The sequence below is a fragment of the Vanacampus margaritifer genome, chromosome 10 (assembly GCF_051991255.1).
Source record: "Vanacampus margaritifer isolate UIUO_Vmar chromosome 10, RoL_Vmar_1.0, whole genome shotgun sequence".
In the NCBI taxonomy this organism is placed as follows: Eukaryota; Metazoa; Chordata; class Actinopteri; order Syngnathiformes; family Syngnathidae; genus Vanacampus; species Vanacampus margaritifer.
Window position 1 is genome coordinate 22,141,631 of NC_135441.1, and position 26,720 is coordinate 22,168,350.

At 37.6% G+C, this 26,720-nt stretch overlaps 1 protein-coding gene across 1 annotated transcript; it reads right to left on the minus strand.

Moving 5' to 3' along the window:
* Window positions 1–263: 263 nt before the first annotated feature.
* znf185 (zinc finger protein 185 with LIM domain) lies at window positions 264–24,201 on the minus strand. Its single transcript, XM_077578302.1, has 33 exons — window positions 24,069–24,201; window positions 23,276–23,335; window positions 21,147–21,264; window positions 20,950–21,066; window positions 20,847–20,873; window positions 20,683–20,739; window positions 19,084–19,131; window positions 18,936–19,007; window positions 18,769–18,849; window positions 18,617–18,673; window positions 17,373–17,477; window positions 17,008–17,295; window positions 14,972–15,037; window positions 14,696–14,764; window positions 14,391–14,465; window positions 14,038–14,136; window positions 12,120–12,173; window positions 11,874–11,927; window positions 10,268–10,318; window positions 10,127–10,171; window positions 9,634–9,678; window positions 8,790–8,831; window positions 8,592–8,657; window positions 8,389–8,457; window positions 8,199–8,261; window positions 6,661–6,741; window positions 6,393–6,440; window positions 5,905–5,943; window positions 3,884–3,937; window positions 3,734–3,808; window positions 3,623–3,643; window positions 2,422–2,524; window positions 264–1,015 (listed from the first exon to the last, which is right to left on the minus strand). The coding sequence occupies exons 2-33, from the start codon at window positions 23,283–23,285 to the stop codon at window positions 914–916; spliced, it is 2,301 nt and encodes a 766-aa protein (XP_077434428.1). The 5' UTR covers window positions 23,286–23,335; window positions 24,069–24,201; the 3' UTR covers window positions 264–913.
* Window positions 24,202–26,720: the final 2,519 nt, after the last annotated feature.

A 26,720-nucleotide genomic window follows, 5' to 3' on the forward strand; every position in this document is an offset into this window, starting at 1 on the left:
TTTGCATTGGAGTGAAGCCAAACTCAAATTTAGCGTGCCAAGCGTGTGTGAGGACAATCAAGACTGGAGCCACCGGACTTAATTAGCTTAATTCCCCATCCACTTTTTTTTATTTTTTTTTATATGTAGCCTCATGGTAATGTTTTACATGACAATGCAAAGAAAATGTGCTACTTACCTGATAATGTATCAGTTTGTTACCAATTGGTGCAATCATATGTGCAATAGAATTTTTTTTTTTTTCCACGCAAACGAGCACACTATTTGTTACATTTTTATACCAGGATAAATATTTTATTTTGTGAATAAGCATCAGACAAGTGAACTTTTTTTTTTTTTCCATCATTGAGTTTTTTAAGAATGCTATTTTGTGACAAGTCATATTTAAGCAAAAGTCAATAAATATATTGTACCCCATATTGGCAGTCTTACTGAATGTGATTTGCAGTTAAGCCCCAAATGATACATACCGTGAAGTTTTGAGAGTATAAAATGTAATTATTTTTATGACCTATTATTTAAACACCTACTGAGGAAGTGTGAATTGGACAAACAATAACGGAAATTGGCAAATGCATTTTCTCTTAACATCTTAACAGTCTTTTGCCACTTCGACAAATGAAAATTTTAACTGGAAATTTGGTCACGGTAAAAAAAAACAAAAAAAAAACACATTTGGGCTTAATTGTATCTGATGTGCAGACAAATCCTTAAGTTACACTTTCACCAGCAGGAAGAAGAGCACAAACATGTTTTGCCGTCTTGCGTGAAAAGAATCTAAAGTCATTATTTTTATTGCTCGTTACAGTCTCTTGGCTCACCCTAAACCTCCATCCTTCTTGCATTGAAGCCGTCCAAAGTTGGTGCGAGGCGGTCGCTTCTCACTTTAAATGCAAATGAAGAGCCGCTGCGATCAATCGAAGGCGGCCGCGTAGCAGCTTTCGCAGTGGACTTTGCCGCCGTGCAGGAACATGTTGTAGATGAGGTCTCCCATCGGCTTCCAGCACGAGGCGCACTGAAATATAAGGACAGGGGAATTAGCAAATATATATTTTTTAACACCAGTACTTAATTACTCAACTTTTGAATCGTCACCAATACAACATCATTGATACACAATTTCCCCAAAACAAATACGACAGATACTTTCATATCTCAATATAGCATTTTTTCCTTAACTCATTCACTGCCATTGACGGCTATAGATGTCAAGAATTTCAATTAGTTTAACATTTTTTCCACTTTTGTTAATGAGTATAAAAACCTAGAATTTTTTTTTATTGTACATTTATAACATATATAAAATTTGTGATTAATCATAACTATTGAAGTCATGCGATTAATTACAATTAAATATTTAAAAAAATAAATACATTTTAAATTAATTAAATTAAATTAATTAAAAGATTAATAAACATTTGGGGCGTCAGTCGATTAAATGTTTTAATCGTAATTAATCGCATAGATTCACTAGTTAACTCACGATTAATTACAAATTTTATGTCTGTTCTAAATGTGCAATTAAAAAAATCTAGGTTTTTATACTCTTGTTAACTAAAGTGGGCAAAAAAAGTTAAACTAATAGAAATGGTTAAAATGAATTTTTGACGTCTAAAGCCGTCAATGGCAGTGAATGAGTTAAAAGGAACCCCGACTGTCATGAAAAGTTTGCTCTATATTATTTATTTTGTTATTACTAACATAACTGTGAAATTCATTTTTCAAAAATCATACAGTTTGTAGAAACTTTATTTGGACGTATGGACGCATTCAAGAGTTTTGATCTTCCCTTTAGGAACGCAACGCAACATTGCTCGGCCGAGAGCCAGCCGCCATTCGACGTCACTACGCACTGACTGCGTTGCGACGTAAATAACAAAATATATTAAACTGGAAATGATCGTTATGTTAGTAACAACCAATAAATCAAAAGCAAACTTATCATGACAGTCGGCGTTCCCTTTTAAAATTGCGCGAAATTAAAGGCACTTCTTCTCATTTCTAGTTCCTGGTGGTAAAATGGCCACAAGAGGGCCACCATTTATACTGATACCTGCCACGCCAAATTTAAGCCAAGAAACAATTGAGCGAAAACTTGAACATGAAATATGATCAAATCCATATTTAGAGGAAGTCTGAAGAAAGAGAATCCAAGTGTCACAATGGGGTTTCATATTTGTACTTCTGTGCACGTGCCACTTGCTGGAATCTGTCCCTGTAATGTTGCTAGGCAACCAGCTGGGCCTCCAGGAAGTCACTGGCCAATACCCCCCCCCCCCTCTTGGCAGTCTTTGTGTCAAACTGTGTTATGAATTCTTATTTATTGATTTATTCATACTCTGAATGTTTCTTCTTTGAAAACACTAAAAACAAGTTTTTAAAGGCACATTTCTCCAGCGTAGGAAAGACGACGTAACGTACCTTGAAACAATGCGGATGGCAGTTAATGTTAAGGTGCTCGATGGTGATCTTGGCATCGTTGCCCACCAGCTGTCCGCAGTATGTGCAGGGGGAGGAGACGGAGCTGCAAGGGGGGAGGACACACCAAAAAGTTTTGTTTTTAATCAAAAATATCAATAAACTTCCACACTTCCTCTATCACAATGCTATGAATTCTACATATGTCCCTGATTAACTCAGTATGAGTTGAATTTGTACTGTGACCGTGCGCCCCCCCCCCCAATTTTTTTTTAAATAATAATCGACTTTATTGAAAACACAAAGTAATCAATAAATTTTTTTTAAAGAATTTCCCATGTTTTGCCTCAATTCATTGCATAGACATCGTGTTTCTCCTTCTGGCCACCTGGGGGCAGTATAATCCAGACATGAAGGAGAAGGTCACAAAGGCTCAGTAAGCCACAGTAATATGAGCCATTCTTCGCAGAGGATAAAGAATACATGCCCTTGAGTAATATATTGTCTTTCTGCATATACTGCTGCACTGTTTGTTTTCAAGCAGTCAATGCTGTTTTTTTAGCCTGTCTGGCGTTTTTGCATTGCTTGTTAGCATTTAGCTAAACGGACTGAGGCTGAACAATTAACTCATTCACTCCCAACCAATTTCACGGAAGCAATTTTTTACTGGATTTTGACTGATTTTGCAAGGCCTACAGAATATTGTGTTCTTTTGCTATAAAAACATGGAACCTACCAAAAGAAAGATTAGTCTCTTCTTTCATCAAGAAAAAAGTATGTTTGTATCCATTAGAATAGAGCTAAGTTTCCTCATTACTCACATATCTGTTTAAAACTCTGGGGGAAAACGGCTTGTTGCAACATGGCCCTGGTTGATCTCTTATACTCTGTTGCCACCTGCTGGCCATTTTTTTGTAATAACTAGCATTTCTTTAAGTGACCTCTTCAGTTCAGAAGCTGCATCAATGCCTTCTGTATGCTCTAACATAAAAAAAAAAAATAATAATAAAAAACGTATAAATACGTTTTGGGAGTGAAGGAAAAAGTATTAAACGTATTTATATGTTTTTGGGAAAAAATATATATTTTTAGTAGTCGATAGATTTTATTTTTTATTTATTTATTAAATATGTATTTTTTTAATTATTATTATTATTTATAAAAGTGTGGTGGGCTGAGTTCACTCCTTGGTGGAGGTAATTACCTGGAGTAAGAGGAGGACCAACTGGAAGAGCCAAAAGCAGAAGACAACCAGGATGTGAGCCAAAATCATTCCGCAGCAGTATTTCTTATCAATAGCATAAATAAGTCATACCTATCGAATGAGCCCGTGGCATTATGGGAGGACATGGCGCTGGTATCGACATACTCCTTCACGTACACAAACGGCCTGGAACAAAACACACGGGATGAAGTTGAGCGCACACAACATGGATATTTCACTCGTGATTGAAAAGATTCTCACTTTTTGACGTCGGGTTCCGGTGTGGGGATTCGCGGGGCCTCCGTGAACTCGGTCCTGGCGTCAGACAAGGGATCGTTAGTTTCACCGCTCGATCACGGGCGACAGCCATGTTGCGCGCGCGCCGCACGCACACGCCGCATCTGCTCGGCGCAGCTCGGGAAGATAATCATTTTCTGTCAGCGCCGGTTAATGTCGTGCTGCTCGATGGCGAGACGTTTGACAAAGCGACACCTCGAATGCGCGTCGGTAATCTGACATCTGGAGAATCGTAATCGTGTGCGAGAAACGAGGAGAAGTTACACTATGGTAGGAAATTGAAAGGGATTTGATGAAAGACTCCAACTAAGTCATAAAAATATGGAAAAACATGATGACGTATACAAATTAACTCATTCACTGCCATTGACGGCTATAGACGTCAAAAATTCATTTGAACTATTTCTATTAGTTTCACATTTTTTTCCCACTTTTGTTAACAAGAGTATGAAAACCTAGATTTTTTTAATTGTACATTTAGAACAGATATAATTTTTAATAATATTTTCTTCTTTTTTTTTTAAATTAGGGGCATCAGGCGATTCAATTTTTTAATTGTAATTATTCACATGACTTCACTAGTTAACTCACGATTAATCACACATTTTATATCTCTTCTAAATTTTTTCTAGGTTTTCATACTCTTGTTAACAAAATTGGGGGGGGAAATGTGAAACTAATAGAAATAGTTCAAATGAATTTTTTTACGTCTATAGTCGTCAATGGCAGTGAATGAGTTAATCAGTTAATTCAGTTGTTCGCAAAGTACGGTGAGATTACTGACAGTGGTTCGGGGATTGTACCTAGCGGTACGCCAAATTAAATGTTCAAATTCTGCACAATGTTTATGTATTTTTAATCAAATTTTTAAAATAGGGGTGTCACAATTAGTGCGTTCATTTTTAGTTCATTTAAAGTTCCTTTAACCCCACTCATTATTTTAACGCGTGATGAATCCAGTAGCAACACAGCAGACATGTCCACGTCAAAATTGAGCAGTAATAAATTTAATTCATTCACTGCCATTGACGCCTATAAACGTCAAAAATTTATTTTAACTGTTTCTACTAGTTTAACATTTTTTCCACTTTTGTTTGAAATTTTTTTAATTATTTTCTTTCTTTCTTTTTCTTTTAAAAGAAGAAAAAAATAAAAGAATATCAAAAATGAGGGGCGTCAGGCGATAATTTTTTTTAATTGTAATTAATCACATAGATTCACTAGTTAACTCACGATTAATCACAAATTTTCTATCTGTTCTAAATGTACAATAAAAAAAACTCTAGGTTTTTATACTCTTGTTCACAAAAGTGGGGAAAAATGGTTAACTAATAAAAATAGTTCAAATGATTTTTGGACGTCTATAGCCGTCAATGGCAGTGAATGAGTTAATAACAAATAATGCATATATTTGTGGGGACTGGGGTCAAGTTGTATTTTACAATTTTAAAAATGTGCAAAATTTCACAAGTTACTTCATGCTAAAGATTAGATAGCTCTTAATATGAAAAGAAAAATGCACTGAGCCGTCACCAATGTCTTACAAATGCAATTATGCCATCTAGTGGCAGAAAAATGACCTCAAGACAAATCAACATCACACTTTTTTTTATAGTACATCTTTTTTATTTTAACTCAATTTGCGATTAATTGTGAATTAACTATTGAAGTCATGCATTAAGATTAAAAAATGTAAGCGCCTGACACCCCTAAAAAATTATATAATAATAAATATTAGAAAGTCTTCACTTCATCCAGTGGTAATGGCTCGATACTTTTGTTTAATTTGTTTATTTATTTATTTTCTAGGAGAATTCTCAAAATCAGCTTGACGAGTGTGCAAAAATGTCAAATGCCCGTAAAGCAAACATGACACGATCGGTTGTTCGGCCTCACCCGACCGATAAAAGCGCTTCGACTGCAAGCGCGTTAGAGCAGACGAGACGACCAGCAGAGCAAAACTTTTCCCAAGATCATGAACTCACCGATCCATCGTCAGCCCCTCCCGTTCGCCGTAAGTCTCCCTGGAATATGAAAGAGAGCCGGATTAGACTTTCACTGTCGGCCGCAGCCGTCAATATGCTGGACACGTTCTAGTAAACAGGGATTTGTTTGGCTTTTCTTTTTTTTCCTTCTAAGTCTTCTCCATAGAGGGTGGGGATTTATTGACCAAGTGAGGGTCACTTTCACTTTTTCTGTCACTTGATCATGAACTTCATGAACAAGTTTGTCTTGACCTAAAGTTGCAAAAAAAAAAAGCAGATTTTTTTCCAAAGAAAGTTTTGCTAGTTAATTGAATTAAATGCACATATTTGCGGTGCAAATTATTTTTATTTTTTTTATCTATCCAACCATCAGATATATTTTTTACACTTAAATCATCCAAACAGACTTAAAAATAATCCCTGCATTTATCTGATATTTTTGTATATTTGCCATTAATTCCCCAATCCAACTTTTGCAAGTTTCCTACCTGATGGTGGTGACGGTTGTGACCGTGTGCATCTGCGAGTCTTCAAAGCTAAAAAAAAAAAAAAAAAAAAAAAAAACATCAAATAGCAGCATTATGTAAGTGAAGTTTCCACTTAGGTTTAGCTTGTTTTCAATTAAATGCTTGACAGCCTCTTAATTTCCACACACTTATAAATCCTGTTAGAATGGCGAAAAGCAAAAAAAAAAAAAAAAAAAAAAAAACGGCTTTCATTTGCATCTAATGAGTTCCGCCATTCGGAAATGAATACCTCTCTTCTTCTTCCTCTGCAGGGAGAGTATACACGGAAGGGGACGTCCACTTGTCCCATGGCGAGTCATCTTCTTTGGACCTAAAAACACAAGACGGTGGGGAATTTCACATAATAGGGACAGAACGATCATCGGCCGGGCCGATTATCGATGCCGATATCTGCCATTTTGACAAATATCGGCATCGGCCTTTTTACAAATCTGAAGGCCGATAAATCACTGAATGCTTGCGAATGTAGCGGAGGGTTTTGGTGAGGGTTTTCATTAGGATTTGTAGGATGTTCACAGACAGTTTTTACTTTTCACAAAACCATTTCAAACATTTTCAGACAATTTTTACTATTTGCAAAGATCTTTTATGAACTGTGACGAAAACCTCAAATTAGAGGCGATCGCATGCATTTGTCGCTCAGTGAGATACAGGAAACTTTTTATTTATTGATTTATTTAAATTTCCAATTTAGAAAAAAAAAATGCTGACACTCGGAACTACAATACACTTTTTATTTAAAAAAAAAAAATTAATTAAGAAATTATGAAGAAATTTGGAAAACTATCTACAGCAGAAATTTAGTTGCTTAGTTTTTAATAATAATTTTTTTTAAAAACACATTTTTGGTAGAAGTTTTAAACAAAGCTGTCAATTCTTTGTATGTTTAAAACTCAATCACTCCCAGCCATTTTCACTGAAGCAACCCCCTTCGCTCCCGGCTGCTTTACTGGATTTTGACTGAATTTTGCAAGGCCCACAGAATATTCTGTTCTATTGCTATAAAAACGTGGAACCTACCAAAAGGAAGATTAGAGTCTCTTCTTTTATCAGTAAAAAAAATATATATTTCTATCTGTTTTGGTTTTGCAGTAATTAGCATTAAAATATAGCTCAGTTTAATCATTATTCACAAATCTGTTTAAAACAGTGGGGAAAAGAGCTTTTTGCAACATGGCCCTGGTTGAGCTCTTATACTCTGCTGCCACCTGTTGGCCGTTTTTGTAATAACTACCATTGCTTCAACCATTCCCTGCAGTTCAGAGGCTGCATCAAAGCCTTCTGTATGCGCTAGCTATCATAAAACAACATTTTTATAAAAAAAACATATAAATACGTCTTTGGGAGCATGGTGATATTTAAAATAGAACTCATTTATACATTTTTGGGAGCAAATGAGTTAAGATGAAAAGAAAAAGTACATTTTTAAAATGTTGACGATAATGTTTGCTCTTTTACTGAAAATGAATATCGGCTTGAAATATCACTTATTGGCCTCCTTTACTACTAATCGGTATCTGTATCGGCACTGAAAAATAAAATTCGGTTTATCATTAGCACACAACATAGGTGGAAAAACGCACGCTTGTGACAAAAACATATCCGATATGCGATCTATTTTCATCAGCACTAATGCACAATGTATTATATATATATATTATATATAGTGTTCATGCCGCACAAACCTCCGCCATGTAGTGAGAGGGAGTCGGGTCAGTGGGATAAAAAGGGTAAGACACCCCGCACCCTCCTCCTAAGGTGACTTACTTTCTCTCAAACGTAACCAGGGTTTGTTGTTCATCCAGTTGGCTTGCTCCTGGAGCCTCGTGGCTGAGCGAGAACACATACATTGAAAGGCTTTTAGTGGGTAATGCACAGTGGGGGGGGGGGGGGGGGTACGAAACAAGCCGGAGTACATGGAGTGGAGGCGTAAGAGTAAATCGAAGTGTGTCATCACCTCTCTTCTGTGGTGGTCTGCAGAGGCGTTGTGGATTCCCACGTGCGCTCCCACCGGTGAGTGCTGAGGCTGAAGAGGAGGCGAGCCATGATGGAGGAGTGGCGGCACATCGAGCGGAACGACAAAATAAGCGCCTTTTTAAGGAATGGATTTGCGCCACTCCCGACGGATCCGTTACATGTTCGGCGGGCCGAGGCGAATACCTTGTGGCGGTGGTGTCGATGGGGATGACGTCCTCCGCCAGCGATTCCAGGATCTGACTATTCATACTTGTTAGCAAGCAAAACACAAAAAGGTTAATGAATAAAAAAGACATGTTGATGTGGGAATGTGGTTATAAATATTCATTTAATAATGTAAGGAGTCAATGACGTTGGCTTACTGTAGATATAAGAACTTACGTGATCTTGGGCTCTTTCCTCTCTATGAAAGTTTGGGATGAACTAAAGAAGAACATAAAGTGAAATTAAATTTAGCTGGGGGACATGTGGTTAGCATGGCTGTCTCACAGTCCAATGTTCTGGGTTTGAATCTCAGTTCAGACCTTTCTGTGTGAACGTATATTCTATATTGTTTATGATTCTAAACTCGTGGCACCCAAAATTTGAGCTAAGGGGCCATTTTGGTTGGGTTGGTAAAAGTTGTAAAGGGTTGATGATGTTTCTTTGCTTAATGTTTGCCATGTTTGGCCTGTGATTTCAATGTGTTAAATAAAGCATTTTTTTTTAAAAAAAAAAGAGAGAGCCTAAAAAAAAAGAAAAAAAGTTGTAAGGGGTCTAGGGACTGGCCGATAAGCTAGCTTTCTAGCTAGCAAGCTCACAAGCTAGCTTGAGAGATAGCTAGCTATCATCCATCCATAGCTTTCTAGCTAGCAAGCTCACAAGCTAGCTTGAGAGATAGCTAGCTATCAACCATCCATAGCTTTCTAGCTCGCAAGCTCACAAGCTAGCTTGAGAGATAGCTAGCTATCATCCATCCAATCTTTATTTGTTTTATATCCCAACCCTTATTTTGGTTAATAACACCTTAAAAACACTTTAGAGGACAACGGCTGGCACGCTAAGATGATTCAGCCATTAAAAGATATTTAATCAGCTCTGATGGCCTGAAGTTATTTTGGCCATTAATCATTTCAAATCAGTTCAAAGAAATATGCATTTAATAATAGAGTTATTTGGATGAATTTGAATAAATGATGACATGATTTAAGAGCTTACAGTGCTTACTGTAGATAGAAGAACTTACGTAATGATCTCGGGCTCTTTCCTGTCCATCAAAGTGTGCGATGAACTAAAGAAGAACATAACATTAGAGACTGATTAAATTCCTACCTGGCAGAATAAAGTCATAATCCTCAAGAGAATTGCTGATATTTTATAATAAAATTAATGTGCAGCAATTAGCATAAAACTGTTGTCTTTATTAGCTTTAAAAATGAAATGACTTATGTTACATTTTCTTCTACACAATATGCCTTAAAATGTATTAATTTAAAAAATAATTGTATTCGGCTTTTTGAACCAGTATCATGGAAATATGATCAATGTAATTGTAATGATTTCATTGTCAAATTCTGATGGGAACACATTGGAGCATGATAGCAGCTGATTGCGATAGAAAACAATACACAATGAAAACCGCTCTAGTCGGAATACTGACACGGTTTGTCTGCTCATATTAGCAGCACAAACCGCATTCCCAACAGAGGCAGGTGGAATTTGTGTGACCCGTTCTGTACCTGTTGATGGAAATATCTGCGAGGGTTTGCGGCAGGTCAGGGGAGCTGCGGGAGAGAAAAAGGGACTCGTAATCACATTGTGCTGCATTATGCATGACGGGAGCTGCAAAACTGTCACAGCTCCCGAACCAATATGATTACCTGTTTGGGGATGTGGTCCCTATCGGGTACGGATCAAATGGATCAGCCGAGCTGAAACACAATTTCACACTGATTTCACTCTCAATTGTCGGCACCGCGCATCTGGTGTCACATTGACTCTTAATGGAAAGATGTAATGCGGTATGAATGGTAAACAGAAACAGCTGGAGTGTGTGTGTGGGGGGGGGGGGGGTGTTAGAGCTGGGAGATTATGGCAAACATAACAATCATCATGATTATTTTTGATCGATATTGAAATTATGATTAATAAACTGAGTATTTATTTTACTACTAAAGCTCAACTTTAAATATAAAAAAAGGAACAACCAGAAAATAAATTACCGGTAGTAACAAATAAAACAAAAGAAATATCAATGAAAAACAATAAATAAAAACAAAGAGCTGCCGTTCGTGCTGTGCGCCTATTGGCCTCTAGGAGGCGGTGTAGTGCGCTTCATGCACACACTATGATGATGAAACAGTAGAAGGAGAAAGTTGCGATTGGAGCTAGCAATAAGTTGTCAGTAGTTCGGTTTCCATCCACTCATTTTTATTCGAATCTTCAAGAAATGCAAAAATAAAACTGAATGGAAAAATGGCCCAAAATTCGCCCCCCAAAAATTTACGCTTCGAAGGGGTGGATTTTGAAGCGTATCGTAAAAAGGAAAATGCTCATTTTGGCTATGGAAACAAGTTTTGCGAATAACCACTGGCAAGACCGGATACACGTCACACGTACATTTGTAGTCCCAAAGCAATGTCAGACGATGAAGTAAGGTATGTTTGGGGGGGACGAAACAGAAATCGTTTTGGAATTAATAAAAAAAAAAGCGAATATTAATGCTATTTTAAATTTAAAACAGCAAAGAAACGCTACGGTTGATCTAGAATTACAAAAACAAACTCATGCGACCTCACCGCACGTGCGCTTCGCTTCCTGGTCTTCTTCTTTTTCTTTGAAATTACTGGTGGATCACATCTCTATGGTGTATACCGCCACCTACAGCGGCGGAGTCCCCTCTCAATATTCGCAAAAGAAGAACGGATGGAAACGAGCATAAATCGCATGTCTGTATTGCGAATTTTCTGTAAATTCGCTTAAGAAATTCAAAACAATTGGATGGAAACCTGACTACTGTCTCTATATTAATTTGCTGTATTTAAATATATACTGCACTCTAAACATAGTTGGGTCAAAAATAACCCAACTATGGGTCAAAAATGGACCGATCCTCTACTTTGGTCGATTTGACTCAACTTTAAGTCAAGAAATGGGTCTTTCAGCGTAAAACAACACCTTACTTGGGTCCAAAAATTGGGACATTGTGTAAAAAACAACCCAGAAATTTAGGTCAAATTGACCCATAAAGTGGATCGGTCCATTTTTTTATCCATAATTGGGTTACTTTTGACCCAACAGTTTTTAGAGTGTGTGCGGTTGTTTTTGTTATCTCTTTAGTTTTATGATAAAGTCCAATTCCCCGTCATCATCATCATTGTAATTATATAATATTTAAAATATATACATAGAATATAATCATTCCCTTCATTGAACTCTTCACCACATCCAAAGCAAACACTGCCAGTAAAAAGCGAGTCAGACTACCTGAACTCGGTCACCGCGGTGGTCATGCGCGAGCTCATGAGGTCACGGTCCTCCCTGCGCAGTCATGGCGAGACGGAGAGGTCAGGAGCGAGCGCGTGAATGACGTGAAGAGCGGAGAAAAGAGGGCAGGCAAAGGTCACGGTGGTTCTTCTCATGCACTATTTACATTGAAAGTACTGCAACTATTTGACTAGCCTGCAAACCAGGACAGAATTGTGTGTGCGTGCGTGTGAGTACCCGCCATACCTGTTCTCAGTAATGGTTACAGTTTGGCTGGTTATGGTGACAGTCTCCGTGTTGCTGACGGGCAGAGAGCGACATCATTCACAGTCAGAGCGGATTGTTATACATGTCATCAGATCAAAAAGCATTTTCAACCAGGAAGTCCCGCAACTTTGGATTGTTTTCAGTGTAACCGCGTGCATCCGAGGCTGGCGGAGGCAAACAAAAGCAGCGATACTTCATCAGAACACAACATTCTCCTTCTATTTTCGGTCGTGCGGAGAACACGTCGCTCTCTTTTTCAAAGTGCCGGCTTCAAGAAACTTTGGTTTCTGAATTTCTATCTGACGCTGAGCAGGAGCGGACATGACGGCTCACCACTAATGGGCATCAACAAAAGGTAGTGGCTCTAATGGGTATGATTTCATCAAACAGCTTTCTATAAAACACAACCTCTCTGTACAGAATCTGCATTCAGAAGTGTTGTAAAAATAGCCAGCAGAAAAAGGCATTACAGCAGGGATGGGCCACTGCATTGATATATGTTTGTCATTCTTTTTTTTTTTGTGGTCATTCTAAATCCGCAAAATATTAGTAGGCCTACTCGTGTAGTATGGGGCAGAATAAGACGCATGTCTGCCATCTAAGATAAGATAAGATCCACTGATTGTCACACCCACCTAAGTGGGGCGAAATTCGTTCTCCGCATTTGACCCATCCCCATGAGGGAGCGGTGAGCAGCAGCAGCTGGTGATCTAACCTCCCAATTCCAACCCTTATTGCTGAGTGTCAAAGCAGAGCGGCAATGGGTCCCATTTTTATAGTCTTTGGTATGACCCGGCCGGGAATTGAACCCACGACCTCCCAGTCTCAGGGCGGACACTGTACCACTAGGCCACTGAGCTGGTCATCTAGTGGTGAGAACTTATATTACAACTAAAAAACAACAATTGACGCATATTCACATTTTGGCATCCGTAATATCACACACACACTCCTCCGTCTCTCTCTCCCCTCTCCCTCTCTCCCCCTCTCTCTTTCTCTCTCCCTCTCTCTCCCCCCTCTCCCCTCTCTCTCTTTCTCTCGCTCCATCTCTCTCCCCCCCTCCCCCTCCCTCTCCCTCTTTCCCCTCTCTTTCTCTCTCTCTCTCTCCCTCTCTTTCTCCCTCTCCCCCTCTCCCCTCTCTCTCTTTCTCTTGCTCCATCTCGCCCTCCCTCTTTCCCCCCTCTCTTTCTCTCTCTCCCCCCTCTCTCCCCCTCCCTCTTTCTCTCTCCCTCTCTTTCTCCCTCTCCCCCTCTCCCCTCTCTCACTTTCTCTCGCTCCATCTCTCTCCCCCTCCCTCCCCCTCCCTCTTTCCCCCCTCTCTTTCTCTCTCTCTCTCTCCCCCTCTCTCCCTCTCTTTCTCCCTCTACCCCTCTCTTCTCTCTCTCTTTCTCTCGCTCCATCTCTCTCTTGCTCTCTCCCCCTACCCTTCTACCCTCCCCCCTCCCCCTCCCCCTCCCCCCCTCTCTCTCTCCCTCACTCCTTCTCTCCCCCTCTCCCTCTCCCCCCTCTCTTTCTCTCTCTCCCCCTCCCCCCTCTCCCTCACTCCTTCTCTCCCCCTCTCCCCTCCCCCCCTCCCCCCATCCTTGCAATACAGTATTGTATGTCTAGGTGTTGGGAGCAGTAGATATCCGTGCTGATTAGAAATCGTAGTACAGACACAGATGGAAACCTTTTGAGCGATTTTCTCTCACAGCATGCTTCTTCTTGAATTGCATTCATTTGAGGTACTACTGGTATTTGCCAGATATGAAATATCGAGCAGCGTAAAGCTTGCAATCCAACTTACACAATATGTAAATACATTGCCACTGACAAAGAAAGCACTGATTTGGAACATAATAAAAATGGATTTTCTCTCTCTTTTTTTTTTTTTTGTTATTTGGGGCTTTTCTTGTACCTTTCAAATTCGGTGTGCACATCCTTTTCAAATTCAGTGTGCAGATCCCGACTCCAACGTTCGGGGCTGGGTGGAACAGGCTCTTCAGGTTCTTCTTGCCTGCAGAGGCGGAAAGATAGCAGTCAAAATTACAGCAAAAATAAATGGGGGGTGGGGGGAGTCAGATTGGGGAGATAGAAGAGAAATGTTATGTTATTGTATAGCATTAAGGCAGTAAACAGACCATAGACTGTTGAGAGCAGAGGGAGTCCATGCAAAAGTATATGAAGCTCAACAGTGCCCCCTTGTGATGTGTGTTCTAAAACAATGTTGCTGCCTTTCATTTATTTGACTTGTGTGTATTTAAAACAAACCCAGAAATGAGATTCAAGAGTTCCTCTGTTCTTGCTTCATGGTTGCTGAGAGCTGAAGTTGGATCACGTTCCTTTCTATTGACATTAAGGAAACAGATCAGTGAACCTACTTTGGCACACACGCACGTACGTATTTTATATCTCTTTAGCCATGTCTAATTTGGAACTAACTCCTGACAGGTATTTTTAGCAAGCCGCAAATGAGATGCGACTCCTTTGAAGTGAAGACAGTGGCCGAATGCCATTATGCGTCTCCTTGCCAACTCTGCTATGAAATGAATGAGGAAGTGGTTTTAGTTGCGTACCCTTCCTCCCAGCGAGCGTCCACTGAGCGTTCCTCTTCCTCTGCCAGCATTGGCTCGTCATCCGTCAGACTGAAGTGGAAATCAAGACAAAATCAAATCAAATCCTTCTTATCAGATAAGCTAAGCTATGACATAACATGCATACATTGATTTTTTGTTTGCCTGCTTCCATCTACAAACAGGTGACAAATGAAAGTATTGAAAAATTTTAAATTTATTTCTCTGAAGCCACGATGAGCCAAAGCAAAGACGGCACAAATACTTGGTGTACGATACCTGGTTAAGTCGGAGTCATTTGGAACGAGGTTTTCAAACATGGTGGTAAGGGTTTCAACTCTGGAGCTGTGAAGATAAAGAGCAAACGCACGGAATTCCAGGTCAAAGTCTCCATTACACATTTGCAGAAATGGAATGTAAGCATGCCAATGAAATGCCTTTGAAATACTTAACAGAGCACACTGGAAGCCTTTGTATGCCACTCGGTGAAATTCAACATTTCAACCAAAAATATACTGGATGTCGTCGCTGCTATGTGAAAAACCATTTTTTAAATTATGTTTTTGGGATGAAACTGAATACAGATATGACACACACAATAAAGTTGTTTTTTTTTAAAAAATCTTTTAACTCCTTCACTGCCATTGACGGTTATAAACGTCAAAAATTTCATTTGAACTATTTCTATTAGTTTAACATTTTATTCCACTTTTGTCAACAAGAGTATGAAAACCTAGATTTTTTTTTTTAGAAATACAGATAAAAAAAATGTGTGATTAATCGGGAGTTAACTATTGAAGTCATGCGATTAATTACAATTTTAAAAAAATTATCGCCTGACGTGACTTAAAGATTATAAAAAATTTGGGGCGTCAGCCGATTAAAATTTTTTGTCGTAATTAATCGCACCACTTCACGAGTTAACTCACAATTAATCACAAATTTAATATGTGTTCTAAATGTACAATAAAAAAAATCTAGGTTTTTATAATCTTGTTAACAAAAGTAGAAAAAAAATTTAACTAATAGAAATAGTTCAAATGAATTTTTGACGTTCCGAGGTAGGTAACGACCAATCACTGCCATTGACGGTTATAAACGTCCAAAATTCATTTGAACTATTTCTATTAGTTTAACATTTTATTCCACTTTTGTTAACAAGAGTATGAAAACTTAGAATTGTTTTTTTTTTAGAAATACAGATAAAAAAATGTGTGATTAATCGTGAGTTAACTATTGAAGTCATGCGATTAATTACAATTTTAAAAAAATTATCTCCTGACGTGACTTAAAGATTATAAAAAATTTGGGTCGTCAGCCGATTAAAATTTTTTGTCGTAATTAATCGCACCACTTCACGAGTTAACTCACAATTAATCACAAATTTAATATGTGTTCTAAATGTACAATAAAAAAAATGTAGGTTTTTATACTCTTGTTAACAAAAGTAGAAAAAAAATTAACTAATAGAAATAGTTCAAATGAATTTTTGACGTTCCAAGGTAGGTAACGACCAATCACTGCCATTGACGGTTATAAACGTCAAAAATTAATTTGAACTATTTCTATTAGTTTAACATTTTATTCCACTTTTGTCAACAAGAGTATGAAAACCTAGATTTTTTTTTTAGAAATACAGATAAAAAAAATGTGTGATTAATCGGGAGTTAACTATTGAAGTCATGCGATTAATTACAATTTTAAAAAAATTATCGCCTGACGTGACTTAAAGCTTATAAAAAATTTGGGGCGTCAGCCGATTAAAATTTTTTGTCGTAATTAATCGCACCACTTCACGAGTTAACTCACAATTAATCACAAATTTAATATGTGTTCTAAATGTACAATAAAAAAAATCTAGGTTTTTGTAATCTTGTTAACAAAAGTAGAAAAAAAATTAACTAATAGAAATAGTTCAAATGAATTTTCGACGCTCAGTTTTCTGACCAAACCCAGAAAACAGCCACGATTGGTCGTTAGCTACTTCCTCAGCACAGGTGATGTCATCGTTAATGGACAGCAAGTGTAAAAATGAGCTTTTGAAGGTATTAATTGTACATGAAAAATAATAAAGTTATAAAATTCATTCTAGACAAAATATTAACTTTTTAGTGCTGAAAATGTCCAAAAAAAAGTTAAGTATCCCTTTAACTTTTGAATGCACTTTTGCACAACTTTCTGTTGTCAACAGGTGTTGTGACCAATACATTTCCTGGTTCAATTACTATTGGTATAAAAAAAAAAAAAAGTCCTCTTTATCATAATTATCATGATGATGATTTTTTGAAACTAAGATTAAAACTTAGATTTCCAACCTTGAGTTTTCCAAAAGTTCTGGCTCCTCGTTGATTGTAACGAGATGATTGTCGGCAATTCCCGAATCGTCGTGTTCCGAATGGGTGGAAACGACGTGAAGATAATCGGCGATGAGTTCAGGGAGCGGAGTGGCCACCTTGCTGGAGTCCGGTTTCAAGTCTTCAAAGGGGTTCTCCATCACAGCCGGCAGCGAAGGGAGGTCTTCTTTCACGGGTGTAGGGGGGAGCACCTCCACCTTCGGGGGCTCATTAACAGTGACGACGGCTGTCTTGACACTCGAGGCGACGCTGTTAATGTAAGACGGGCAATTGAACAAATTGACAGAAGGAAAGACTGCTTAGAGAGAATTGGCTAAAGGATTTACATGTTTTGTGTCTTGGGTGGTTCTGGCACAGATGTGACAGATTTGATGGGGGTGACAGGGGAGGGGAGCGCGACGCTTACAAAGGCATCATCTTCAATCTCCACCCTGCGCATTTGGAGCACACACAACAAACACACACGTGGCGTGGGTAAACATTAGCATTTGATATTGCACTTTCTCTTAAAAATGACGGGTCAAAAACGACCCAATATTTGGTCAAAAATTGGACCGACACGCTACTTGGGTCAATTTGACCCAACTGTGGGTTGCTTTGCTTAAAAACAACCCAAGTTGTTTTTTTAAACACAAAAAAATTGTGCCAACTTGTTTTGTACAAAACAACCCATTTTTTTGTTTTTAAACACACAAAAATGGGCCAACTTGTTTTGTACAAAACAGCCCAATTTTTTTTTAAACACAAAAAATTGTGCTAACTTGTTTTGTACAAAACAACCCAATTTTTCTGTTTGTTTTTCTTAAACAAAAAATTGGGTTAACTTGTTTTATACAAAACAACCCATTTTTTTGTTTTGTTTTTTAAACACAAAAAAATTGGGCCAACTTGTTTTGTACAAAACAGCCCAATTTTTGTTTTTTTTAAACACAAAAAATTGTGCTAACTTGTTTTGTACAAAACAACCCAATTTTTTTATTTTATTTTTTAAACACAAAAAAATGGGTTAACTTGTTTTGTACAAAACAACCCAATTTATTTTATTTTTTTTTTAACACAATAAATTGGGCCAACTTGTTTTGTACAAAACAACCCAACAACAACAAAACTTGGGTTGTTTTTAAGTTGTCAAATTGACCCAAGAGGCGGGTCGGTCCAATTTTTGACCAATATTGGGTTATTTTTGACCCAGCAGTTTTAATCGTGCCCACTCATTCTATTGTGCTATTTTTTTAAACTACAGTGGAACCTCCAAAGAGTCATTGCTAAAAGGTGTTTTAATTTGGAGGAGGTTTTATTTTTTGGGAAAAATATACAGTGAAGCTCCCAATATTATTGGTTCAGCATTGGCGAATTCACCTATTTGCAAATTCTATTTTTGACCCGTTATGAAAACATAACCATGCCAATTTGAGGCATCTTAGTGCCAAAGAACTTTATTGAACGAATTGAATAAAATTGCTGCACATATTTGCAAGATATCAGAAGACAGCTATGGTATGCCGTGACATTAACCAGTGTAATCATCACCCCAAAAGTTATATATCTGACATTTTACAATAGCATGTACCTTTTAGCCACAAATGGTGGTGATTCTTTGGCCACTGAATTTTCAGACGCTTGAGTCCTGTGTATTTTTTGGGGGGAAATACATAGAAAAGTCTTATAAGAGCAGAACATGCGAGCGTTTCTTTGCCAAAGCTGCAGAAAGTCAAGACATACTCAAATTTCTTAGCGGCAGAGAGCACATAAGACCGTTCTCTGGCGGCAGATTTGTCCAGGACTTTGCTGGCTGCTGCCGTGCTGGAAAAGGAGCCGACGTGGCGTTAATGCAATCTCTCAGCAGGTAAGCTTTGAATTGGACAGCGTGCTATGCGTGCGTGTCCTACCGTTTCAACTGCTCCTCACTACTAATCTTGCTCTCCACGTTCTCAGTATTGGGCTTCACCGTGTGGGGAGCGCTAAAGACCACACACACATCTCACAATAACATATTCACGCTTGTTCAAAGTCAATACAACTGCTTGGTTAGCTTACATTTTCTTGTAGCTCTCGGAACGTGTTTTGGTGACTTTCGATGTCCCGCTGCCAAAACACAACACGCCATGACAAAAAGCTCTTAGATCACAAGACCCTTCATCGTGTACACAGCAGCTCTAGCAGTAGAGCTGTAAACAATTTTACTAGCGCAAAGTATGGAATCTCTTTTCATAACAATAACAATAATAATAATAATAATAATTAGGGGTGTCAGGTGATGACATTTTTTAATCATAATTAATCACATGAGTTCAATAATTAACTCACAATTAATCGCAAATTTTATCTGTTCTAAATGTATATAATAAAATGTACAATAATTCTAAGTTTCATACTAAAAAGTGGAAAACAATTTAAGCTAATAGAAATATGGCTGCGTCTTTTAGTCATTGATAGTAATTCATAAAATTAAGTTAAAATTTAAAAAATGTAAAAAAAAAACGAGTGTGATATTGATTTGTGTTGAGGTCACTTTTCTGCCACTAGGTGGCATCATTGCATTTGTGAGACATTGGTGACATCTCAGTGCATTTTTCTTTTCATGTTAAGAGCCATCTAATCTTTAACATGAAGTAACTTGTGAAATTCTGCACGTTTTTAAAATTGTAAAAGACAACTTGACTCCAGTCTCCACAAATCTATGCATTATTATGATGCTAAATTTTGACGTGGACGTGTCTGCTGCGTTGCCACTGGAATTTCCCCAGCACAGGCTTTCCAAGAGAGGGGCGGTCATTAATCGCACGTTAGAAAAATGAGTGGCGTTATAGGAACTTTAAATTAACTCAAAATATTATATATATATATATATATATATATATATATATATATATATATATATATGTATATATATATATATATATATATATATATATGTATATATATATATATATATATATGTATATATATATATATATATATGTATATATATATATATATATATATATATATATATATATATATATATCATTTTTGAAACCCCTAATACTGATATATCTATATATAATAATACATTTAATTTGTTATGCGCATTAGGTTTTAAAGAAATCTCAAATTGCTACAGATGGGGGTTAAAACAAATAATAGTAAATAAAATGTTAAAATGTTACATTTATTTTTATAGTAATACGCCATTACAAATACCTCATGCTACCAACATAGCAGTTGTGGCTACTTTCAGCTAATTTACAATGCTAATGCTAGCTTAGCATTTTTAACACTTGGCTTATCAAGCATCTGGTCAAACAACGAAAACAAATAGCTGTAACTGGCCGATAAGGAAAAACGAGCGCAATCTTTAGCAGCCTGACTCGGCTAAATTATTGCATTTCTATGAACTGGTTGCTCCAGCTAGTCTGTAACGTCCTTCTGGTAGATCAAATTAAAAGCTTTTCCTTACAAGTCCACTAGCGCACCAGTTCACTTCTCTAAAAGCAGAATGAAAAAGCAGAGCCGCCAGCTATCGGGTCCGTCTACAAGATTAAGTCGCGCAAGCAGTCTATATTTAAGGCAAGGCTTTTAATTTGTCTTCTTTTTCAACTCTACTATTGGATGCTATTAGATGATGCCAGCAAGTGTTTTAATCAGAGCTGTTACCTAATGCCGTTGGAAGTCGTCGTAGTAGAAGACGAAGCAGGCTTGTTGAAAACACCTCTGCACGAAGAACAAAAATGGTGGGTCAAAAGTGTCACTGTAAAAAAAACTTCATCCATTTTTCATTAGTTCCACCATATTGTACTTGCAAGCTGTGTTTTACTTACTTGATCGCGAATCCAGATGTTGTTGACCTAAGTTCAAAACAGAGACTTGGTATCATGTCGTGTTTTTCAAATGATGAAATACGTGATGTTACAAGTCATTTACTTTTCACTGTCTGGCTTGCGCGGTGGCGCAGGTGGCGCAGGTGGCGCAGTGGAAGTGGGTGAAGACACGGGACTGGTTTGTGCTCCATTCTGACGCCGGGCCCGTATTTCTGCCATCCTGCATGAACACACAATGACTTGTTTCAATCTGTTGCGCTGACGGGGTGAGAGGTGGGCTTGGAGGGTGGGGGGTCTTACCATGGCTTTTCATCTACAGGTTCATCCTCAGCTTCGCTGTTGCGGTTCATCCAGCTTAAGTCACCCTTCAGCTTGGTCCTGACTTTGGTGGTTTGGAACACAGTTGCTTTTTGCTCCTCTGAATAGCAAATAAAGGACAAAGTAGTATTTTTTATTATGCTTTCACTCTAAAAACAGTTGGGTCAAATATAACCTAACTGTGGGTCAAAAATGGACCGATCCTCGACTTGGGTCAATTTGACCCAACTTTATAAAATTGGGTCATTTTGTATAAAACAACCCATAAAGTTGGGTCAAAGTGACCCATAAAGTAGATCGGTCTATTTTTGATCCATAATTGGGTTACTTTTGATTCAACAGTTTTTAGAGTGTTCCTTACACCAATGAGAAACACCTCTCAATATGATGTGGTTTTGAGTGCATTTTTTACAATTACAATTATTTGTGATGATGAGTAGATCTTAAACGGGTCGGCAGTCAAAAGCAGGACACATTTACACAAACAACAATATAAATTCAACTCTAAAAACAGCAGGGTCAAAAGTAGCCCAATTATGGGTATCAAAAATGGACCAATCCATTTTATGGGTCAATTTGACCCAACTTTTTGAGTTGTTTTATACAAAATGACCGAATTTTTTTGACCCAAGTAAAGGATCTAACCAATATATATGAGTTGTTTTACACTGAAAGACAAATTTTTTTGACTCAAAGTTGGGTCAAATTGACCCAAGTAGTCCATTTTTGACCGATAGTTGGGTTATCTTTGACCCAACTGTTTTTAGAGTGACATTTACGTCAAAAGGAAACTTTAGCCTTCAATGAAATTAACAAACATGTTAGGTTAGGCTCTTGGATTTAATTCTTAACATGTTAAAAACATTTTTTTGTAAAAGTCATGAAGGCTAATGGCTAAGTCCTGCACATTGTGCCAGATCTCAGTCAGTTGCTGCCGCAATGCTCTGTTTGTGTTGGGCTTAAGACTGGAGGAGGATCATTTTAACGAGAAGCACTTTAGGAAAATCTGTTCAACAGGATTAACGGTAAAGGGAACCTAAATTGGTTCTAATTTTAGAGAGAAGAGTGTGTAAGTGTAAGTGAACCTTCAAGCCAGATTCCCAGTTATTTGTAGCAAGTGACGAATTGAACAGAAGAACCATGACAAAATATTGCTGGGGGGTTCTCGAGGCAGGTTTCCGTTGAAGGTCGCAAGTTTAGTTTTGTTTATTTTCAGTGATAACTGTAGACTAGGAAAGAGTGTTTTGAATGTTAAGTAAAAGTTGTCAGTGGCAGAGAGGATCTTTTTGTGATTAAGGGTTATATAAATAAACTTGGCTTGAAAACTGTTGGACCAAGTACAGAACCATGCTGGACACCTCCGAGAGGTGGTAATGGGGCTGAGCGAAGGCCCTTTGCCCCTCGCTGACTTAATTGCTCCTGCTTTCAGGTCCATGTTGATGGTGTACACAAGAATACTTTACACTCTAAAAAAAAGTTGGGTCAAAAAGGGATCAAATATGAATCCTTCTTGGGTTATTTAACCCAACATTATGGGTTATTAATTTACCCCCTAAAAGTTGGTGTTTTCTCCAACAACAAAAAAACTAACGTCGAGTTGTTTTGTACAAAACATGTTTGGGTTATTTATGTAACCCAATTTTTCAGGTTAATAGATAACTCAAACCCCGAAACAACCTGATATTGTTTTTTTTTTGTGCAAAACTATTTTTGGGGGGGTTATTTTGTGGGTTATTCATTTGACACGAGTTTTTGGGTTAAATGACTGACCCAAAAAGTTGGGGAGAAACGTTTGCGTAAAACAACACAATTTTTTGGGTTGTTTTGTGGGTTATTCATTCGACCAAACTTTATGGATTAAATGAATACCGGTAACCTAAAAAGTTGGGTCAAATGATCAACTCCACAAATTGGGTTGCTTCCTTTTTAACCCAACTGTTCTTAGAGTGTAGAAAAACACTTTTGAACCTTAAAGTATTTTACCTTCTAGGCTGCATAATAGAATGTATGTTCCCTTTGCATAAAATCTGACAATAAAACATTCCCAGTCTGAGACACACCCTGTGGCTGTGATAACCCATTATTGGGCACAACACTTCCTTCCTACTCACCAGTAGACATGCTTTAATTTTTTTCTCTTGCTGCTGCGTCGCTGGTTCTTATCTGGCCACCTAAAAAAATGCACATGCCACATTCAGAAAAAGGGAGGGCACAAACGACAGATTAACCAACGGATGACTGTTTTGATAGGAATCGGCCTTCCCACGCTTTGTTCCCTCCCAAAAAAAATAGAACATACGCTCTGAGAGGAATTCCTTTCTCATCCTTTAGACATGTAGAGGAGCCTGTCTTTCCACTTTCCAAAAAGAAAAAAAAAAGCCGCTATTGACACAATATCACAAAGAATCATCTGGTGAGGAAAAAAACTGCCGACAGAATGATTTGTGTTATGCATTTTTTTTAGATCTGAGGCAACCCACTGCTTGAACCCATTTACAGTCGAAATACAAAAAAAAGAAAAGAAGAAATATCAAAAAAGGACTTGTGAATGTCTTTCTTATTGACGCTTACAAAACGCTTATGGGGAAATTACCTGAGCAAATACATGACATAGTTGGAATTTACTCCCTCACTATCTGATGAGATTATCATTACCACAATAATTAGTTCGGGCATTAGAATCCATATTTGTCCATGGTTTAAGACACAAGTCCGCATAAAAACATCACTCATTAATGAAGTGTGTTTAAGAGGCACAAGGAACTGGACAGACAACTTCATAAACTGTGGCAAAGAAATGACATAAGATGGCAAACACTGACTTAAAACCATTTGCGCCGAATGACACATGACTTCAATCACTCGCCCTAAAAACGGCAAGTACCCAAAAATGACAGTACCGACCTGGTCTCACTTTCTTATCCAAACGGGCTCCTAAACAGGGTCGTGTCCCGCTCAACGTGCAGACTGAAAAGTGGGTTGTGTCTGACAGGTGTCTTGAGCTACAGGTACGGGCGGGCGTGAGCACTAACAAGCCCAGCCAGTCAAGGAGTGCAAGACGTGTGGGGTGGAGTGCGATATGTTTGCACCGCTGTGACTAATCCAAGTTGCTTGGTATTCGCTTTGTTCTTTTGGGAGTGAGCAAGCAAATTGCCGCCTTAAGTGTGGCCGACGGTCTATAGGGGGGGGAAGGATGACATGGCAACAAGGGCAGAAGCATTGCTGACGCGTAGCAACGAAAATTGCTCTCGTGCTCTATGAACAGGAAGCAAGCGTCGTTAACATAAACAACGATTAAAGGTAGTGAGGAAGCAACAAAGTACAAATACTTTGTTACTGCATTTCAATAGATTTTCCAGGTATCTGTACCCCCTGGGCGTTATTTGTCCATTTTCTGGCTTTTTTATGCTTTTCTGTTTTTAATGAAAGAAAAAGCATTTGAAAAAAATACACTAGGGACCTGACATTTTACCAAGATTGTTTAAAAATGTAGAAGTTCAAATTGGCGCCATGCTGTAATTTATAATTATTACCAAACAGGAGGGAGAGATTCACACGAAGTTGTTGTAATAATGCCCGATTTTGGCTCATTGACTCCCATTATAAATCACAGTTTTTGATATGCTGTAAACCTGATGTGTTATAATGCACTTTCCGTGATTACTGATGCAATCGCTTCTTTGACGAGTTATAAACATGAAAATAGAGGAATTTGTGTTTAGAATGTTAACACAAAAATCCACTAGGTGGCGCCAAAGTGCATGCATAAAAAAATTCTATTGTTATGACTTATGGACTTGTTTGCGCCTCTAACTATGTCATATGAAATATTCAAATTATTATTTTATTTTATATATACATACAGCATAGTTAGTCTTGCTATTAGCATAATACTGCTATTGTTGTCCATAGAGGGCATTAAAAAAAATAAATTTAACTATAGAGTATATGTATAGATAGGTCTGATGCCAGTGAACATTTTGAGCGGTTGAAAGTGAAAAAAAAAATATTCATAAATGACTAAGTTATCACACTTCAAAGGAAATGCCAGATTTTGGCACAAATTACAAGAACTTAATCAAACTATAATAACGCCCAGGGGTTAAGTATTTATTTTCATGAGGACTTTTTTCAAGATATCTGTACTTTCTAACTCCTTATTTTGTCAAAATCGACTTCTTACTTTTCTCAACCTCTGACGCAAGGTTATTATAGATTATGTAAACAAACAAAATAACTAAAATTAAAATTGGAAACTAACTCAAATTAATGCTGTTATACTTGAGAGTTTATTTCACTCACAAGCTTTCAGGAATAAATTATTCTGAACATTATTGATAATTATTTACAAAATATTTTGATTTTTTTCTGTATTTGTGTTTGGTTGTACAGAAAAAGAAAGGTCAAACAGTCATTTGGGATTTTTTTTAATTTTATTTAACAATATTTATTGGGACCTTTTTTTTCCCCCATCTTGCACTCAAATATTCCATTTACTTTAATAAAGCTAAGGCTAATGCTAAAACTAGTACAAACAAATTTAAAACAAAGTTAAAAAACAAAACAAAAAAAACAATAACAAACCTGCTCTGAAATCTAATTAAAACTACTAAATATTTTTTTTTTAAAAAAACAAAAGTTAAAACAAAATAAAAATTAACTAGAATGAAAAATCCGAAACTATTGTAACATTGCTCTTACATAAAAAAAAAAAAAGATGTATAGTCAACCATGTTTGGGGGGCTTGACTGATTTAGATCAGAGGTTTTATAAGGTAAACCACAAAAAAAAAAACTGGGACAGCAGCAACATAGGTGAACCAAGAAGCATCATCAACAACAATCATGCAGCAGGTTCAGAGAAGCAAAACATTCACCGTCCTTGGCTTTATTAAAGAGAATTATTAATGTTGTAGATAGAAGAATTATTTGTAGTGAATGTAAAATCCACAAGCTTTTGGTGTTCAAAAATTCTCTGTCTAGTTTGAAAAAGCACATACAGTACAGGCATGGTGGTTTTTTTTCTTTCTGATTAGCTAGTTAGCCCGTTTATGATAGCTAGCAATTGTATTTTCTTGATAGCCTTGAGGCAAGCTAGCTAGCATTTTACTAGCTACTAGCATTTTTACTTCTGCCCTTAAGCACGTCATAGCCTGTAATTTAAAAAAAATATATTATTTTTTACTTTGTCTTAAGAACAAGAGTTGAATCAGTAAGTACTTGGACTTCTATCAGTCTTTGTTAAACAGTTATCTGTGACTGAATACTTTACAGAAGAAAAGAAAATGGAGGCAGAATTTTTTTTACAGAAAAGGGTGTGACTCGATGACGCAACGGGTCCGCAGAAAGTGAGCAAAGTTTCACTCTGATGACAAATGTAAATGCTCGTGTTTATTGTCTCAGCTGGATCTGTCTGTCCCCCCCCCCCCCCTTTTTAAGCGACAAACCAGTTTGACGGCCTTGGCCAGCGGCTGCCACTCCAGCACTCAACTGTGATGACGTAATGCTCGAGAAGAAGTCAAAAGAATGAGAAGTATCTGGCCATGATGTCACAAAT

Bases quoted from the DNA above. Each gene is read 5' to 3' on its own strand.
- znf185 (XM_077578302.1), bottom strand. The intron at 19,008-19,083 runs GTAAGCTAACCA...TGTGGTCTTTAG, and splicing joins TCCGAGAGCTACAAGAAAAT to CGCTCCCCACACGGTGAAGC. The intron at 18,674-18,768 runs GTATGTCTTGAC...AAAAATACACAG, and splicing joins TCTGCCGCTAAGAAATTTGA to GACTCAAGCGTCTGAAAATT.